At 38.6% G+C, this 14,536-nt stretch overlaps 1 protein-coding gene across 2 annotated transcripts; it reads left to right on the top strand.

Annotated features, from left to right (window-relative positions):
* The first annotated feature begins 1,067 nt into the window (after window positions 1-1,067).
* LOC131336598 (upstream activation factor subunit spp27-like) lies at window positions 1,068-7,202 on the top strand. Of its 2 annotated transcripts, none has more exons than XM_058372495.1 (6): window positions 1,068-1,642; window positions 3,806-3,920; window positions 4,017-4,191; window positions 5,083-5,139; window positions 5,671-5,846; window positions 6,775-7,202. In XM_058372495.1, the coding sequence occupies exons 1-6, from the start codon at window positions 1,308-1,310 to the stop codon at window positions 6,898-6,900; spliced, it is 984 nt and encodes a 327-aa protein (XP_058228478.1). In that variant the 5' UTR covers window positions 1,068-1,307; the 3' UTR covers window positions 6,901-7,202. The 2 variants fall into 2 exon arrangements, with proteins under 2 accessions (XP_058228478.1, XP_058228479.1); XM_058372496.1 differs by having other exon boundaries at window positions 1,069-1,642; window positions 5,086-5,139.
* The last annotated feature ends 7,334 nt before the right edge of the window (window positions 7,203-14,536 follow it).

The raw sequence follows: 14,536 nt of genomic DNA, 5'->3' as shown, positions 1-14,536 counted from the left end.
AAGTAAAGGTTAATCTGACTCCCGTTCTGTTAAGGTTATTATATTTTAAATACTTATTCGTTTTACGAGACATGTTATTTTCTTATAATACATCACTTTTAATTCAAAAAATAAGTTTCAAGTAAGTACTTATTTCCTTCGGTGGAACAGGGCATTAAAGGCACGGTTTAAGGGGTCAAAGTGAAATATCATTTCATTTTTTTTTTTTGGCCATTTGTTAAATCTAATCTACTCTATTCTAGAGACTTGAGGAGGGGGATGGGTGTTTGTGGGAATCAAACCTGATTTATATGCATGAGAGCACAAGGGAGGCACAACTGCATTCCATTTCACTCCACTTGCTTAGTGAATCAAAGTTTTTTTTTTGCCAAAAGTTGAAAAATAGTATTCATCAAAAGATCACCATGGGAGAAGATTGGGAGTTTACAGATCGGACACTCCAACAGCAAGAGCGTATAAACGCATAGATGTGCCGCCCTATAGAATAAGAAGAAACCCCCTGAAGGAGGACATTATTAAAACAAAAAACAAAAAACAAAAAACAAAATAAAAGAAGTACTGCCTCGACATTCGCCGCTACTCTTTCGCAACCATCTTGATAAACTCGTAACCACCACCTCTGCTTCACAAAATAGGAATACATTATTGAGAGGTGGTCGCCTAGCAAACGCGATAGATGGCGTCAGGTCACAGATATGAGAAGATGGAAGCTGGGAACGGTGGTGGACAACATCTTACCCGCAACCACTGAAATCGAAGTTCCGGAACGTCATCGAAAAACGATATGGCTGAAAAGTTCCCAATGAACGCCAGGACTTCAGTTGCGAGATTAAGAAAGAAGATGGTTCGACGGTGGTGGAAGAGAACAGAGGGAGACAGATCGAAGGGGAAGAATGGCAGCTAGGGTTTGGAGATTTTTTATTATTTGCACCGTGTGTTGAGTGAATCGAAGTTGAGGGGGGTCATAGTGTTGGGGTCTTTCTTCAATGCAAAGGTCTCTCCCCTCTCATAATTTAAAAAAAAAAAAAAAAAAAATACTCCTATAAATTGGATCCCTATTCCCTTCATTTCCACTCCAACGAGGCAACGAGCAACGAGAAACAGATGAGATCTTTCCCAAAACACCACCTTTACATCAATTTCCACAAATACCCTCCCTTCCCCGACACATCTACACCCCTCTGCCCCTGACAAAATCCCACTCCACAGCCCCAAAATCGCCATTTCCAAACCCTACAAACCTCTCCAGTCTCCCCTATCAAGCCTCTCCGCCGAAATACGGAAGCAGGAAACGACGCCGGAGAAAAATGGTAAGCGACGCGGAGCTGGTCGGCCGGCTGCGCGAGTTCCTGCGCACCTCCGACCTGACCACGACGACCACGGGTACAGTGCGCCGGAAGCTGGAGGAGGATTTCGGGATCGATTTGTCGGAGAAGAAGGCGTTTATAAGGGAGCAGGTCGATGTTTATCTCCAGAACCACCTCAAGACGTCCGAAGCGGATGACGAAGAAGGGGAAGGGAACGAGGAGGAGGCGGCGGCGGGGGTAAAATCGGGAGAAGAGGAGGAGGAAGAGGAGGAGGAGGAGGAGGGAGAAGAAGAGGATGTGGAGACTAGCAATGGCAAGGGTGTTGTTGAAAGGAGGTTAGTCGATTGCATTTAACAATTTACACGTGCTTATATATATGTAGGAACCAGATGAAATTGAGGTCTTGTGAGAGGCACGGTGTACGTTTTTACTGAAAAGGATGTAATACTGTGATTTGGTGGCGGCTTTTTGATTATTGCATGGAAGTTTGGTGATGTGTATTGAGTAGTTTGGGTTTGAGATGGGTTTTGTTTTGTTTCAATTGTTGCTTTGATATCCCTGTGGCGGTACCAAGGAGTTGGCTTAGTCGTCAAGACCTCGGACTTAGGCTTTGCTCCCTCCTCTCAGGTTCGAAACCTCATAATGCTATCAATTCCTTTGGGCAAGTCCATACCTGGCTTCAATTGGGCTCCCCGCAAGTGGGCGGTGGGATTGGGCCTCAGGATTAGTCAACTAAGATGAGCGTAAGTTGGCTCAGATACTTGAGTTATCAAAAAAAGAAATGGTGTGGCGGTACCAGGCAAACGGGCATTTTGATTTGATGTGGTTGATCGTGCACTAATTCAAAGCAAGTTGAATGCTAATTTCACAAATTTCAGTTTGGGCTGTAGTTAGTATATGATTTAATCGTTGTTAAAGTCTATTATTTGAAACTAATTTTAGGTAAATGTTCTGCACACATGCTTGGGTACCGCAGCTCACTGCTCGTTATTATTACCATGGATGGGCCACCACCAAAATAAGCACCCCTTATTTACCAGGAACAAAATAATCATCTTGGTCATTGTCCTTTGTCTGTTTGGAACTAATTGACTCACCTATACTCTGAAGCCTCGTTCTTAGATTCCGACTTTGGACATAATTCCATCTCTTAGTTGCTTGAAAGAGAAATGCTCCAAACATGACCTTTCCAACACAGCTTTTTAGTGTTCTTGTTTCTACTTTTGAGTTAGTCCAAGGAGCTGTTGCAATTCTGTTGGTCTTTAGCGTAACTAAATAGCTGAAGAAGTGCATTTATAAAATGCATATGTTCATAGTCCTTGTACGAGCCTTCTCCACTCTTTTACCCTACTTGTATCAATTCTCCACCTATTTTATTTTTGTGTTTTAGGTCAATGTTCTGATTCTCAATTAGTGTTTTGTTGGTGCCCTGATGTGTGTTTTGGAAAGTATTTTTTTCTTTTTCTTATCCTCTCCATTTTTATGTTTTTGTCCGGGATTGTGTATGGAAGAATGCTATTACCTTTTTTTCCGGCTGGCGATTCAAGAAAGATGCACAATTGTTGAGCAACTTTATTAATTCTTGGATGGGTTCCACATTATATTTTATGGATTTCTATTTGTTCACAAGAAGTCCATAAAGATGTTACGGTTGTTACCATTGCACAAATTGATTGGGACTTAAGGCTCGGTTTGATTAGTTTCATTGGAAACATCACCGACGAGTACTACAACGTGAAGCATGCACATTTGAGTATAGCTGCAAGCCTGTAACACAATTGCTTCATTTATGGAAAAGAACAAACTTACATGAGCTTAATTCTAATAGCAAGATGTGGGGAATATACCTTATAAGCACTTGTAGATTTAGAGAGAACGATGGAGACTGCAGAAAACTCACTACAGGAAAGAATTAGTGACCTAAAACACCATTTACCATACTTCCTTACATTCAGCAATTTCAAATAATCTTAGTATTGTGATACACGTAAGTGTAAATCTGATGGTAAGAAACTATGTGAGGAGGAGGAAGAGGAGGAGGAGGAGGGAGGCGAAGAGGATGTGGAGACTAGCAATGGCAAGGGTGTTGTTAAAAGGAGAAGCAGCGGGTGATTGTTGGATGTCATGCAAGTCCGTTGTAACATGGTAGCATAACATATGAAGGGAGAAAAGGTGAACAAGAATAAGTAAAAATAAAGAATCCAGTTGTTCGTTTTTGAAGAATTTAACACCTTATCTATCTTTTTACTGTTGTGATGTATGATTTGATAATTTTCAAGCTTACTGGTGCCAGTGGTGTGTTTATATGACAAATTTTCATATAAAGGTACTTTTATTGTTTTTCCTCTCATCACACCTATTCTATTCATTCAGCTAAAGGAGAGGTTTAGTATGCCACTAAACCTCTCATTACACTGGGATACCTGCTCGTTAGGATTGCTGAAATTTGGACCGACTCACTTTCTCGTATCATAAATATGGTAGTGTCCTCTATGCAGGTCTAAGAAGCAAAAAACAGAGGTCAAGAAAAAAGGGGGTGGATTTACCAAATTATGTAGCCTTTCTCCAGAGCTTCAGAAATTTGTTGGGGTTCCCGAATTGGCCAGAACTGAGGTATATCATGGAAGTTCTTTGTTATTGTCAAGAAGTTTGGTTTAATGGTACAGATTTTTTGGAAATGTAACTTATGGGATCATTATTTTGTTACAGGTAGTCAAGCAACTGTGGGCCCATATTCGTGAAAAGAATTTGCAGGACCCAAGCGATAGGCGGAGTATACTTTGTGATGACACATTACGTGGGCTTTTTGGCGTGGATCGCATAGGCATGTTCCAAATGAACAAGGCCCTTACAAAGCATATCTGGCCGTTGGATTCAGATCATGGTACATTTTTTTACCAATTAATTAAGTTTTATTTTTTGCAAATCCTAATCCCACAGTTAAAACTTCGTGTCATTCTACAATGACAACCTTTTTACCAAATTAGATTTGCACACGCCACTTGTTGGACACTTGTGTAGTTGGCATTACCTTTTCCATCATTGCGATTGCCCATAAACAAGAACCATGGATGGGGTTCAAACTGGTTTTTGGAATATTGGCATTGATGGTGGGATTCTGAAAGATTGCAGGCCCACCATGGTCTTAATGTGATTTCAAGGAATTGTATGTCTTCTTTGATCCTACCATTGTCTTGGGGTCTTAGCTAATTGTAATAGTGTTGACAAGTGCTATAGAGAAAAAAGCGAAAATATGATGTTGCCATATATACCAAATGTGATTTTTTTTTGTTGAAGATGTGTTTAATAACTGCCCCCCACTGATGTTAATTCACATATAGGTTTTGTTATTAAACATGTACACTAATTCTCTTAGTCTACCATCGTGTTTCTTTTAACGCGTTTCATATTTTCCACTTGACTGACAGGACAATATAAGGTTACTTTTCCTCCATGTGCATAATCTTCAAGCAGGTTTCGGATTCGTCTTCCATGTTTTGTATGGAATCTTTGTAATTTCTTTTTCCCTTTATTCGGGGACTTCAATGGGTCTTAGATGCTTAAAAAATGATTCAGTCTATGGCTTAAAACAATCCATGGGGATGTTCAAATTGCTGAATTTCAGAGTTACTTTTTAAGAAGCTTCTTGTTTCCTTATTATTTATGTAGGGAAGTTCTACTATTCATTTTAGCAAATTAAGTTCCATTTTTTGGTTCTATTGACTTATTAGCATTGAAGTCCTTAAATACTGCTTAATGCCTTCACATAATTTAGCAGCTCCAGTTAAGCCTCCACAGAAACAGAAGCAACAGAAGCAAGAGTGCAAAGAAGGTACATACAGTGATTCTAGTTCTTGCAGTTATTAGATGATGTTAGTTTCGTTAGTATAATGTTTGGGACCCTAAAGGGTTGTCTGCTTTACATACCAGTTACCCAGCGGTAACATTTTTGCACCTTAACCCAACCTTGTCTCTTCAGTGTTAGAAAGAATTTTTCCGTTCACTTTTTTAGGCTTTGGTTAGGTGTATTATGTGATTTGCTGAAAAAAGGGGTTTCTAAGTGAATATGATCAGGGCGTAGCCAAGATTGTTAAGCAGTGGGGTCTAGTAAGGTTTAAAAAATGACAGATGTAGCAATTCTAGTAAGCTTATTGAGGCAACTTTTTAATATTTGTGGGGTCATATTCGTATAAACTATAAATATTTAAGATTTACCTATATTGCTGAAATTTTGCGAGTGCGGTCCAGTGACCACTCTTGCCACTGCATGACCCTGCCCCTGAATATGCTTGCTTATTTGTCATACTCTAGTAAAACTCGCAATTGATGAGATTTTCTTCCTCGCTATTCTAATTCCATGTAGATTTGGACGAGCCAAAAAGAAAGAAAAAACAGCAGAAAGGAGGAACTTCAGGTTTTCTTAAACCTACTCCTCTCTCGGATGCTCTAGTGAAGTTCCTTGGTACAGGGGAAAGTGCATTGCCTCGATCTGCAGTTGTTAAGAGAATCTGGGAATACATAAAACAGAACGACCTCCAGGTGTGTGGTTGATCTCCCCTCGAACTGAACATTTGCTGTGTAGGTTGTAGGTACATTAGCATTCAGCCATACACCATAGCAAAACTGCCTCACATGTTCACCAGCTGAGAGCTAACTCTCATCTTAATGAATACTGCACGACTGCCTGATGAGTGATGATATATGGGTGCAGGATCCCTTTGAACTCCCAACATGTGTTGACTGTTGTTCGTATTTTAGTGACTTTGGTCGGTAAAATGCTACACGTAATATGCAATGATAAAACCATTTTTTAAACTTGCTACCTTCTATATACTCCTTGTAGTTGTCACACGGCCTTTTTTTGAGTTAAGATTTTTTTAACAAGCACGCAGGAAGTTTGTCACGAGGTGTTTAAATTTGTTTTCACTTTCTGTTAGCGAGGAATGGTATCTGATGGAGCCTTAATAGTTCTTAATGTTAACATACTATCAGTAAAATGTGTAGAAAGTACAACAGTACTTGTAGAATACATAACATTAAACATTTAAACTCATGACGGGCGTTTTACTTTCATAGATAGGTTTTTTCCGCTATAGTTGGTCTAACTACAAAAGCGCTGATCAAGATAAGGGGTCGCTAAGGTGTTTGCATCCAACTCATTAACCAAGAAATGGAAACACTTAGGAGTTTCACCTACCTTCTGCAATGATACTAATAAGTTTGAGAAAAACTGGAAGTCACTCTATAGAGTAAGTTTATTTTATATTGGTTAATATTATTTTATTTCTGCGATTGAAACTGAAAAAGTTTGCTCCGATGCATTAGTTTATCTCTATGAGGCATTGTATGGGTGCTACCCAAGCTGTGCTATTGGATGCTTCACTATTTTGTCTTCGGCACTTGACCTCTTTCAAATAGGCCTGTCACTCAAATGGTTTCTCACTGTGTTCTTTTCTTGTTCTTGAAGGATCCATCTGATAAGAGAATAATAATTAGTGATGAGAAGCTGAGAGAACTCTTTGATGTCGACACCTTCCATGGGTTCACGGTTTCAAAGCTATTAAACGTTCATTTCATAAAGACAGAACAGTGAGTTGCTCTTAAATTGCTCCTTGTTATGCCCAAAGAGCTTGGGGATTTTGCCTGTGAGTTTAGTGTAAGTCTCTAAGCTTCTAACCCTTTTTGCCGTTCTTTTGTAATCCTGGTCATGTATTTCATCCTGCAATCTAACAAACACAAAATAGAAAAAAATGTACAAGGAAGAAGGCCATTGCTGCCTTAATCATGACACGTTCAAATTTTCCGTCTTTCTTCAGAAGCAAACTGTTTTGTATTTTGATTAGCTTTCCGTTTCTGAAAGATGTGAATGCCAATGCGGTTTGGAAATTTTCTTCTCTTCAACAAGAGCCTTCAGTTCCTATCAGGGTGTCCGCTATTTTTTGCTTTTTGTGTAATTAATCCGCTTTACGTAAGGACCGTCTAAGTGTGTAGATTGCTAGCTTGTTGAGATATTTAATATGGCCATTCTGACCAAATTCTGGCAGTTATCATTTGTGATACTGTTTCAAGTCCTCCTACTTTTATCCCACCTTGTCTAGACTTAGCATGATTTTTGTTGAATTCATGCCATCTGTGATACTGTAGGATAAACTGCCAGATTTCTATCTTTGTTGCATGGTTTTTGTTAAAATTTATGCAATCTGTGATACTGTTGGATAAACTGCTAAATTCTTTTTTTTTTTCTTCTGTGGAAATTCCTTCTTACCTGGAATAAATGCAATCTCTCAACGCCCCGGTTATGCTGATCTGAGTTGTGGTTTGGTGTCCTAAACTTTAGTATGCTTGTCTTGCTGAATTTGGAGCCGAATTATCAGAGGAAAGGAAACGGACTCGAAAAACTACGGACTAAATTTAGCTTCATCACTTGCATCTTTTTGTTTGCCGTTTCTTTTCTCTCGATAAATTTCTCGATAAATTCATGACCCAAACACAGCCCTGGTAAATCTCCTGATATATTCCGCGACGTACAAAGGGAATCAAGGTGCGTGAGTCGCTGGAATCAAATGCACTTTTTTATAGAGCAAATTCATCGAAGTGGATTCTCTTTTCCCATGGACATTGAGATCTCATGTCATTTGAATATTTGGCATTGTTTGGATCAGTGCGTAGATAGACCTCTTTCTTTTTTCCTTTTGATTAGAAGCGGTGGTGGGAGAATATAGGTATTAGAATTACAACAAACTAAAAAATAAATTCATAATTTCTACTCCAACCAAAGTGGTAATCCCACTAAGGCCGCGTTAGTTGCAAAAAAAGGATGAAAAAAATCAACTTTTTCGTAATTTTTTTGTGTTAAGGTACCAAGAAAGTTATGGGACCGTTATGGGAAACACTTTCCTGCTAATATGGAGGAATTTTAGTTTTGTTGCAAGATTTCGTATCAAGAGAACACATACACGAAAACAAATGGTAATTGGTTTTCAAATTTTATTTTTTTATAATCACTCCCTCTTTTTTGTGATGTGAATTTGTCAAACTAAACTTTCATTTGTATACAGATTTGACAGGCTGATTGTGAAGAATATCAGGAACAAATGGCTTGGTACCGCTGGTTTTAAGAATCTCTCAATTTCTGAAACTGGCACTACACATTTGCTAAGGCACCTTGACGAGTTTTTGTGGTGGTTCTGAACCATTGCTTTTTCAAGAAGAACAAGCATAAATATCTACTATGGAAATTTGGCATTGCCAAGGTCCTCAGAAATTGTTCAAAAGAAAAGAAAGAAAAAAAGGTCCTTAGAAATTGCGGTCGAAAAAGAACATAAAACTTGAGATTTTTTGAAACCTATGATCTGGAACGAACGCATGAAAATCCGAAATGACAACCTATTGTCAAGCAAGAAGATTGCTCTTAGTTTTGCGCTACAATTTTTGAAAAGCTCTTACCAATATTCGATTAAACTGATTTTTTAACATAATTTTTTGAAATTGAGTGGGGGCCGTGGCCCCATGGGACCCATGTGAAATGGTCCCTGCTCAGAAATTGTGGTTCCATAAAAAAAGGTCTTTAGAAAGAACACATGACACTTGAGTTTTTTTTGAAACCTATGGTCCGGAATGAACGTATGAGAATCCGAAATGACAACCTATTGTCGAGCAAGAAGATTGCTCTCAGTTTCGCGCTATAATTTTTGAAAAAGCCCTTATTACCAATATTTGATCGAGTTGATTTTTAAAGAACCGCTAAAAAATCTACTTTTAGAATTTTTTTTTTTGAACAGTTTGGATAAATTTGTGTGGAACCCGAGGTGGGTCCCACAGAAACCATAGGCACGACCATTTGAATCCGAAATGACAACCTATTGTCGAGACAAGAAGATTATGATATCCGTAAGCTTGTGGTACAAGAAGGATCGAACCAAGAATAATAATCCTTACAGATAACAAAGCATTAATCGAATTTTGAAAATTTTAGATAATACTTGACTTGTGATTGTTTCACAAAGCCAAAAGGCTGCATGCATACATAAAGGAGAGAGGAAAAAAAGAAACACATTCTCTACTCAAAAAGGACAAAGAATTTCCATAAAGCTGATTATACATAATTCAGGGTGTTCGGACCGTATTACATAAGTTCGATCTAATACTACGAAATTTAAATATCGATGTAAAGATTTTACATATGCCAGAGAAAAAAAAATGTAAAGATTTTAGAGACTTCTTTTTCCAAACTTTATTCTAACCCAATATTTCTCCGTCACTCCGAATTCAAAACCTAATACATACTTACAAAATGATTCTACATGATCGGTGAGCCAAATATCCTGACTTTGTACAGAGATCCTTCTTCACATGACAGACGGTGAAGGATTAAAACCTCCTAAATGTCCTTTGCATGAGATAGCATCAATGAAAACACAGACGACTTTGGGGCCTTCCCTATCCATCACCAAAAGGAAATTTATTACTCTTTCCATTCCATATTGAAAGTCTACTATGAAAAGTCGTACTCCCTCCGTCCCTAAATAAGTGTCCGGCGCGCAAAACTAGGCCTTCAAAAAGATGCATGTGTTTCGTTAAAAAATTTCATTTTTTTTCACAATCTAATAAAACTCATTCCTATCTATTGATTTGTGAAAAAAATTTAATTTTTTTAATGAAACAAATGCATCTTTTTGAAGGCCTAGTTTTGCGCGCCGGACACTTATTTAGGGACGGAGGGAGTATCATTTTTCAAATAAAAAAAATCAACTACTCCAATGTATAATTTTTTTAATTTTTTCGCCTCAAATTAAAGTACTAATCGATATCTTTATTATGGTGTGAAAAATTTCGAATAATTATACGCGGAAATAGTTGATTTTTTGATTTGAAAAATGGCGAGAGAGAGAGAGTATGAGACTCTCAATATGGAACAGAGGGAGTGGTAATAAGATACATATGTCGTGGATCAGTCCCAAACAAATACTCCACTAATAATTCTCGTTTATATTTGTTTGCCTAATTTGTATAAATTTTTAATAATTAGATGTCTGGGCCAGCTTGTGCACAGTTCGACTAAATTCAGAGTCTTGAAGTTAACGAGCAGACAAACTCTCCAATGACCACAATATTTCGAATGTTTGGCCTCTGTTGGATTGGAAACGCCCTTACCTATATCATGATTTTTGGAAGGGACCATAAACATGGTAGTATTTTAAATAAAATGAGTGGCTTCGATCATATTTTTGGAATCCAAAATGGGTCCACAAAGAATATGTCCGTGTGGCACAGATTTCTTATTTATGTGGATAGCACCACTGTTTTTTTTTTTCCCCGGTGGAAGAATATATATAAGAAAGTTATAAAAACATCAAAGTTGCAACCCACCATGTGCATCTATTATAAGAGCAACTCCAACCAAGTTCTATAACGCTCCAAATCTCTGTATTGAGAGGAGATTTTGTAATTTATTTCCTCTTTCTTCAACTTTTTGTACTTCATAGAGAAATTTTGGAGGGACCACTTGTCATTTTAGAGATTTGGTCTCTAAAATGAAGGTGAGGCTTTCATTTTTAGAGATGCAAAAGTAAATTTTAAGACCAAATCTCTAAAAAGGATGATGAAACCTTTCAAAATTCTTCCATAAAGAACGCAAAATTGAAAAAAAGATGAGATAAATTACAAAATTTTCCTCAATATAGAGATTTGAAGCAATATAGAATTTGGTTAGAGTTGGTCTAACAGGAAGAGAAAAAGCGTAATACACACCACGAGGTCCACGACCACAACAAAACCAAAGAAAACATCATGTCGGAGAAGCGAATACAAAGCCTAACTATACGATTGCAATACCACAACAAAACCAAAAAAAACATCATGTCGGAGAAGCGAATACAAAGCCTAACTATACGATTGCAATAGTGGTTTCACTAGCCGCGAAATTTTCCACGGAAACCGACTGACAACCAACTTGCGAATCTCTTGTTGGATTTGGGAATTTACGTGTGTGTGCATGGGTGCTTGTCAGATTCTTGTAATGTTTGGTAAGATAAACTGAAACAAAGGTCCACATTGGACGTGGACCTTGATTCTGTCATGATGTCCAGTCCATCTACAACAATGCTCAATTTGACCGGAGCAATTATTTGAAGGGATGCATCCGGGTTGGTTTTGGCCCTTTCGGGAGTCATGGAATTTAGATCCCTTCCACTAATTTTTTCCACTTTTCCTATTTTTTTCAAATTTTGTCCTTATTTAATTTATTTTTTCCGTTTGTTAGTTTTGTGCTTGACTTTTTTACTTTTTCGATTCCTTTCATCGAGATGAATCAATAATCCATAAAAGTTTGGCACAAAATTAATAAATACGAAAAAATTCAAATAATAACAAATTTGAAAAAAGTCCTAAATATAGCAAAAAAAACGAGAGTACAAGATTTTTTTTAGACCGGCAACAGATAAATTTTACTCCGTATTAAATTAACTCACTAAGGGTACATCTAGTATCCAATAGAACATTGTATGAAACACCAAATGGGTCAAGCCCTAACACTAATTGGGCCAAGCCCGAAACCAAAATACCTAAAAACCAAACCCTAGCAAGTCGCAAATCCTATAGCACCAATGCCGTAACCTCCACCACAAGCGCCAAACGAACAACCATCGCCACCTCTAGAACTTGCAAGAGAAAACCTCCCGCAAGCCAACCATTCGATATTCATCGGCAGCACCACGCCAAACCACCAAAGATGCAAATAAAAGCGCCAGGGCCAAGACACGGAGACCCGGCAAACCGCGAACAACACCACTACCACTAGTAGCCAGGACCGCCCATCACCGTTAAGCCCAAACCAGTTTCTCCCAACAGTGACAACCAGCAGTAGGCCAAACGCACTGAGTGAAAGTTAAAAACAAAAGCATCTCAAATCAAACCCTAAAAGTCGCCCTCAATAGAACCTCAGATCTCCATCTCCAAACTACTACGGCTCCTAAATTGCCGCTACCGCAACAGCCCCTCAAAACCACTTGTTGCCACTGTAACAACACATTGCTCTCGCCACCTTTCTGATCATCACTGCCTATGGTCGCTGTAACCACACCTTGTTGTCGCTGCCCCTGATTGCCGTCCCTGATAGAGAACAACCAAAATAGAACCAAAAACAAACTATCAGAAGGCGGGGGGGGGGGGGGGGGGGGGGGAAAACTTTGAGAGAGAGAGAGAGTGTGTGTGTACAAGATTAACAAGGTTATTTAAGCAAGAGTAATTACATGTGTCTCCCCTCCTCTCCTCTCCTCTTCTATCTGTCTTTTCTCTTATCTCTCCCTTCCCATTCCCCCCTGTTCTTCCCCTCTACATTCGATTTTTCTCTGTTTTTTCCCAATCACAAAACCGAACGGTAAGGTAACGAGACGGTGGTGATGGTGGCTTCCGGTGGTGGGGCTAGCGTCCTTAGATATCAACGATTGCATCTCTTCCAGCCATTTTTGGGAGTCGACTCTGGTATGGTCCTCGATCCTATGTCTTCTCCTTCTCACCTCTTTTGTTTTCGACTCCCTACCTTCGTCGTGGTTGTCCCCGTCTTCTCAGCTGCTAGTCTACCCTTTGTATCCCGGTTGGAGTTACTGTTGGGTCTCCGATTTTGCTTAACGGCGAGGGTTATTTAGGGTCTTGATGGAGCGATCGGCATTGGCTCCTGCCGTGGCCGTTGTTGAATGGCTCGGTATTCACCTAACAGCAGGGTAAGCTTCTGCGACAGATTTGGTGATGTTTGTGTTCAAGGGTCTATTTCCGTGGGTGGCCATTGGTGGTTTGGAGGTTGTCGGGGTGTGATTTCCGATGATGGTGGATGTTTATGTTTGAAGCGATGGGGTGATTGTGCTGTTTTTTAGGGTTAGGTTTTGGGTATTCTTTAGACTGGGTTTTATTGTATTATTTGGGCTTTCTCGGCCTTATAGGTGGTTTGTGCTTCATTTGTATTTATTTGGTTAGGTGTTGTTATGAGCTTGTCCCTATGGCTGTTTACTTTCAACTTGTGGTTGAAATTTCTTTTCCTATTCCTAATAAAATGTTATTTTTTCCGATAAAAAAAATAGTAATTACATGTGATTCTTAGCCCATCTGGTTGTAGTATCCTTCTGTTTCTAAGAGGGAGGTATAGGGTTCGAGTTTATGAGAGATGTCAAACCCCCTATGATTGTTAACCCATTAATTTCTCCCTAACCCCACTGATTTGGGTTGATGAGAGGATTTACCATGTTCAACCCTATCCGAATCAACCACACAGCTTATCACCCATTCATCCCCCGCAACCGCAAGTGTCGGTACGAGTTAGCTGTGTTTGAGTTTGTTTCACGGATTCTTTGTACACTCCAAAATTAGATTCTTATACAGCAACCTTTTAGTATAATATTGGGTCTTTGGTTGGAGCTAATAAGCAGCAATATCAAGTTGATATTATCAACCCCTTTATTTAATGGATTTTGACTTTTCTTCTATTGGTACTGGCATCCCTTGTGTTATTTTCTTGTAAAATTCAGCTTTCTCTCCAATCCTTCATGAGACTTGCAGCAAAAAGTTTGAGTGCTTGGTCCCATCTAACTACCTCTTTGATGATCTAATTAAATCGACCTTTAAGATATCTTAGGATCTAGACCATGCACACAAAAAATCACATTTATCAAACAAATTTGTTGATTGTTTATGGAAGGTTGGATTTTCAGATCGTCAAAATAGTTCTAAACAAATATGTTTTGATCGGAGATTCAGAGAATATCCGCTCATGGTGAGTGTCACGTGCCCAAACCGCATCATGCAGTTCACTAGTGTGAATTGTATATAGACGAATATGCCCTTATTTACATATGTACATCTTTGTCACTCCTTGAGCCCTAAACTAACCATTTTAAACCTTTATTAAAGAAATTTTAAGTTCCTAATAGTATTATTGGTTTTATAGAAATCTTATAATAAGGTAGAAAAATGTGTGTTGAGGGACTAGCTAGGTCCTTCTTGTTTTATTTCCCCAATCTTAATTCTTGTCAATTAATTCAACATACTTTTTTCTTCACGAGTTTTGTTGTTCAAAGAAAAATTAAAGGTGTTTGCATATGGTAAGAGATGGAACCATCTGATGACGGTTTTGATACTGATACACTTCTGATTATCGTAATCTTAAGGTAAAGATGGCAGCAAGGACGGTTATATCGACGATGGCGGCAACAAATTAAATATACGACGGTGGATGAGAA

Source organism: Rhododendron vialii, chromosome 8a, assembly GCF_030253575.1.
Source record: "Rhododendron vialii isolate Sample 1 chromosome 8a, ASM3025357v1".
Classification (NCBI taxonomy): Eukaryota; Viridiplantae; Streptophyta; class Magnoliopsida; order Ericales; family Ericaceae; genus Rhododendron; species Rhododendron vialii.
This window is presented reverse-complemented; position numbering and strand designations above follow the sequence as displayed.

Coding starts and splice junctions, on each gene's coding strand:
- LOC131336598 (XM_058372495.1), top strand. CDS start 1,308: ATGGTAAGCGACGCGGAGCTGGTCGGCCGGCTGCGCGAGTTCCTGCGC. Junction 4,192..5,082: donor GCCGTTGGATTCAGATCATG/GTACATTTTTTT, acceptor CACATAATTTAG/CAGCTCCAGTTAAGCCTCCA. Junction 5,847..6,774: donor TAAAACAGAACGACCTCCAG/GTGTGTGGTTGA, acceptor TTGTTCTTGAAG/GATCCATCTGATAAGAGAAT.